Source organism: Euprymna scolopes, chromosome 11 (genome assembly GCF_053919585.1).
Source record: "Euprymna scolopes isolate OS-2025 chromosome 11, ASM5391958v1, whole genome shotgun sequence".
NCBI lineage: Eukaryota > Metazoa > Mollusca > Cephalopoda > Sepiida > Sepiolidae > Euprymna > Euprymna scolopes.
Genome location: NC_136492.1, coordinates 37,276,884 through 37,281,990, shown reverse-complemented (window position 1 = coordinate 37,281,990; position 5,107 = coordinate 37,276,884). Strand labels below are relative to the sequence as shown.

Genomic DNA, 5,107 nt, shown 5'->3' with positions numbered 1-5,107 from the left:
GGCCATCATGTATGGAGAATTGTTGTCACATTTGGCCTGGTGCATCTGCGACTAGTCTCTCAGGGTTCAAAAGAAAGGCACCAACCTGATAGGTCCCGCACTGTCAGCTAGGCTTCAACCTCTGTTCCATCGACGAAATGTTGCATCCTCTGCCTGTTTTACAAGTATTTTTTATTGTAGATGCTCCGACGAACTACAAGCCCTTGTACCCCCTCGATGTAAATAGCCATGAGAAACACGACAAGCAGAAAAATCCCACCTCTACACAGTAAAGATTCCCAAATGCCAGAAAGCCTTCTACTCTAATAGTTTCTTCCCAGAACTGCTAGACTTTGGAATTTCCTTCTGGGTTCATGCCTCCCCAAATGTACTGACTTGCAGAAATCCAAGTGTGATGTAATACCCAATACTAAGTAGAAGCTGGAGGGATATACTTAACATTTGAAAATAGTCGTTTGAATAAAACCCATTGAACAGATGAAGCATTTTACCTTTTCCCTTCTATTTAACATTATCTATCTATCTATCTATCTATCTATCTATCTATCTATCTATCTATCTATCTATAAAAGTGAAAGTGTCTGTCAGTCTGTGTATCTGTGTGTCTGTGTGTGTATATTTCCCTATGCAATAACTGTTAATTTAAAGTCTACAGACTCGAAATTTGATATGCAGGGTACTGAGATTTGGGAAAATCGATGTGATCGGTTTTCGGCCAGAAATTTGGCTAAGGGGTCAAAGTTTAACGATTTGATCTTTGAGAACTCTACCAAACTCCTCCGACAATTTTGGGTCTACAGACTTGAAATTGTAGATATGGACATGGACATGGATCTAACTTATTAACTTAATTTGAGCCCAAAACAACAAATTTTAAGTGATCATAATAGGGGTCAAAGTTTAAAAAATTGACCACTTTTTTATTTTTTGCTCAACATACATCTCCAAATAACCGGGCAACGCCGGGCACCCATGCTGGTATATCTATAAAAATGAAAGTGTCCGTCTGTCTATGTGTGTACCTGTGTGTCTGTGTGTGCATTTCCCTACGCAATAATTCGGTAAATATTTAGTCTACAGACTCGAAATTTGATATACAGGGTACTGAGATTTGGGAAAATCGATGTGATCGGTTTTCGGCCAAAAATTTGCCGATTAAGGGGTCAAAGTTCAACGATTTGACTTTTGAGAACTCTACCAAACTCCTCCGACAATTTTGTGTCTAAACACATGAAATTTTAGATATAGATTCCTTGGGCATAGATCTAACTTAATAACTCGATTTGAGCCCAAAACAATAAAATTAAAGGGTCATAATAGGGGCAAAGTTAAAAAAATTGACTATTTTCTTTTTTTTTTTTTTTGCTCAGCATACACCTCCAAACACTCGGTCAACGCCGGGCTGAAATGCTAGTATATATATATATATATATATATATATATATATATATATATATATATATAAATGCATCTATATATATAAATATATACATACATGTATATACATATATAAACATATACATATACGTACATATGCATATATATATAAATATACATATATACATGCGTTTTAATAGATATATATATATATATATATATATATATATATATATCAGTGCCGTGCTTAGGAACATTGTGGCCCCCCGCAAAATGCGCTCTGTGGCCCCTACCGTCCCTACCGACACAATTCATCTTGCGCCCCCCCCCCATTCAACATACTGAATCCACAATGAATGGTACTTTAAACAGAATAACATGCTCTTGAAAGAACGCAGATATTCCGTAATCATGAACAAAAAAAAACGAAGAAATCGAAGAATTGGTGTTTTGCAGCTAACCTTTTTAAAACCATTAGTTACTTTTTAGTAGTTCGCAGCTATTTTTATAGTCATTTAGGAGCGTTTGGGCTCTCAATCTCCTACCAGTTTTTTAAGGGATTTTCAAAAAATGTCAACCCAAATTTTAAAACTATTTTGCTACAGAAAGTTAGATATACTGTCCAAAATTAGAGTTTAGGAGTTTATTTCGAAAAGTGTTGGTATGGTGGAGGGGGGAGGACGAATTAAATCAAAACAACATTAAAAGTAACCAAGTCATTTTGAAATGTCTCGATCTAGGAGAAAGTCATTAAACACTAAAAAGCCTCTACATCCCCAGTCCCCAGATAGATACAAACTTAATAACTTATTAAAACATGCATTAATTTTTTTGTTGTTAATTTATCTCATACTTTTAGCGTGTTATCTGGTTAAAGTATTTCACTTAAAAGATAATTAATAAATGCGCTATTGCTGCATTAGGCGTGTCCAAAAAATAGCATTTTTATCCCCCCCTCAAGTTTAAACATTTAGAAAAAAATATTAAAATTGAAAAATACTACTTTATAACCAATTCAATTTAAAGAAAAGAGATTAAACTTTAAAACAAAGAAAAGCCCCCCCCCCCAAATCACCATTAAGTATTTTAAAATTTAAGTTACAAACGTAAATATTACAAATTCAAATTTGTCGCCATTTTGCATTTTTTTTCGTAAACAAGCAGAGAAAAGTTAATAATTTTGAATAACCGTCGATAAATGATATTATTTTTTTTAAATAGTTACATCAATCACTAATAAGAGAGACTATAGTAATTATTTACTTACCAAGCCGTAATTATACGTAGTAAATATCAAGTTAAACATGAGGTGTCATGATGTTTACTTTCTTTCTCCGGGGGACTAATGTGCATACTCACACATGCATATTTTTTTAAAGAACAAGAGCTCCCGGCTACGTATGTGCCAAAGATGTTCATTGGTTCATTTACTCAAGTAAATTTCTTTTTGTGCATACTAAAGCAACAGATTCAAATCGAAAGAAAACTTTGGCCAGTGTCGAAAAAATTAACAGTAAACTGTTTTAACCAAAATTGAAAATGGAATCGAAGAAAATTTATTTACCTACCATCTTTATGTTTAAAATTTCACTTTTCTGTCTTTCACTGTGGCAAACTGCTGTACTAAATTCTCTGTGTCAATTTCTCGGCTTAGTTCATGTTCAATGCTTATAACAGATAAGCCAGCCAGTCTTCCCTGAGACATTGAGTTCCGAAGAAAGTTTTTAATTAGTTTCAGTTTAGAGAAACTACGTTCACAGGATGCCACTGTAACTGGCAATATAGTTACAATTCTGAGTGCAACAGCTAGGTTGGGATATAAATCGACAAGTGTGTGTTTCATTATATAATTTATACATTCAATGGCGGAAAATGTAATGCACTTTTTATTGTCCATGAGATTGACGAAATTGATAATTTCTCTCTCAAGTTTCTCACAATCAATATCATCTTCTCCAATACCTTTTGCCAAAGCAGCACAACTGGACGGCAACATGTCTGATGTTATTGCCGATTTCATGTTACTTGCGCTACACAAACACCCGTACTTTTTTTTGAAATCGTTCATATTTTTAAAACGTTCCTGGAGACTTTGTGAAATTGTATCTACAAGTGGATAGAAAAATTCTCGGCGAAACACTTCTTCACCAGTCTGATGATCTGACTCATCTGACGATTCGTAGCTGAAAAGACATATTTTTTTTCTTCTCCTTGGTTCCGGATAGGCACGATCTACTTCAAGTTCATCAGCTAATTCTTTTGCTTTCCCTTCAGCTATTGCCACTCCTCCATGTCTGTACTGTGAAACAAATGACATGCCAGCCTCGATGTGAGAAATTTGGTCATTGATGCATATTGAAGGACTCTGTAGCGCTTTGCTTATTATGTTTATTTGAAAAAGCAAGTCATACCATGTAATCAAACAAACCAAGAAACGCCAGTTCCTGACTTCAATGGCTAAAGCTCGACATTCCGTGCTAATAAATCCATCTCGATTATCTAAAGACACTCTTTCTAACTCTTCAATCGCTTCCAAAATTTCTGTTGTCTGAAAACGTAATGATTTTACAGCTTCTACCTTTGCTTCCCATCTTGTGTCAGGAAGGCTTTTAACTGTAAAGTGGGTCACGTGTTTCTTCAGAATAACCCATCGCTTCGTTGATGCGGCAAACAAATTATAGATACGTTGCAGATAGCCAAAGAAAGAAATGGATGTAATTGATGACCTTGCAGCATCAGCAATTACTAGATTAAGTCGATGACTGGCGCATGGCATGTATGCAGCTTTTTTATTTACTTCCAAGAAGCGTGCCTGCACTCCATGTTTTTTTCCTCGCATGTTAGATCCGCGTACCCTGGCCACGGCAGTCTTCTATGGCAACGCCATATTTGGACAGGAAGTTGATAATGCTGTCAAAAAGGCCCTTTCCAGTTGTATCATACACATCAAGAAACTCAACGAAGTGTTCAAAAATTTCCGCTCCAAATTCTTATTTAAATTCAACTCCCCGAAGAACAATACTTAGTTGGTCTGTGTGACTGATATCGGGTGTACAATCTAGTATTATGCTATAATATTTTGATGCAAGAACTTTGGAAATGATTTTGTTCCGTATTGACTTAGCAAGAAGTTCGATAAGTTCGTTCTGAATGCGGTTGCTCAGATAATGATCACTCTTAGCGCGTCTAACATGTTCAGACAAGACAGGGTCAAATTTTGCTATTAGCTCCACTTCTCCAAGAAAATTTCCATTTCTGGTGTCACCAAACTTTTCATTTGTGCCACGCAAAGCTAAATTTCTCTCAGCCAAAAATTGAATTATATTGAGTAAACGAAATAAAACTGCTCTCCAATATGTCTGCTCTTCCTGAATCAGTTTACTAGATTGTAAGTCAATAGAGTTACCTGACCGTTTATCATGCCACACCATCATGCATTCCTTATGATGAGTTGATTGTTCATGTATCTTCAGAGTTTTTGACAGACGGCTCCACAGGTTACCAAATCCTTGGGCCGAAGACAGGCCCCACGACTTTTGCTTTCACTACTGAACAAACGGCAGGCAAAACAGAAAACTTGATCTGTAGACTTCGAGTAAACAAGCCAAGAACGTCAAAGAGTTTCATTATTTTTTAGTGTCAAATAATAGTGCTTTTCAGAAAACTTCCGTGATGGGTTTTCCTGGTTTAATGGGAAATCATAATCTGTCAGCTGGACGGGACCCTTCGA

The 5,107-nt window shown here is 35.9% G+C and overlaps 2 protein-coding genes across 2 annotated transcripts; both read right to left on the bottom strand.

Moving 5' to 3' along the window:
* Positions 1-2,956: 2,956 nt before the first annotated feature.
* Positions 2,957-4,216, bottom strand: LOC145288120 (uncharacterized). Its single transcript, XM_080136187.1, has 2 exons — positions 3,316-4,216; positions 2,957-3,150 (listed from the first exon to the last, which is right to left on the bottom strand). The coding sequence occupies exons 1-2, from the start codon at positions 4,214-4,216 to the stop codon at positions 2,957-2,959; spliced, it is 1,095 nt and encodes a 364-aa protein (XP_079992313.1).
* Positions 4,217-4,367: 151 nt separating this feature from the next.
* Positions 4,368-4,808, bottom strand: LOC145288118 (zinc finger MYM-type protein 1-like). Its single transcript, XM_080136186.1, has one exon. It carries the CDS (start codon positions 4,806-4,808, stop codon positions 4,368-4,370), a length of 441 nt encoding a protein of 146 aa, XP_079992312.1.
* Positions 4,809-5,107: the final 299 nt, after the last annotated feature.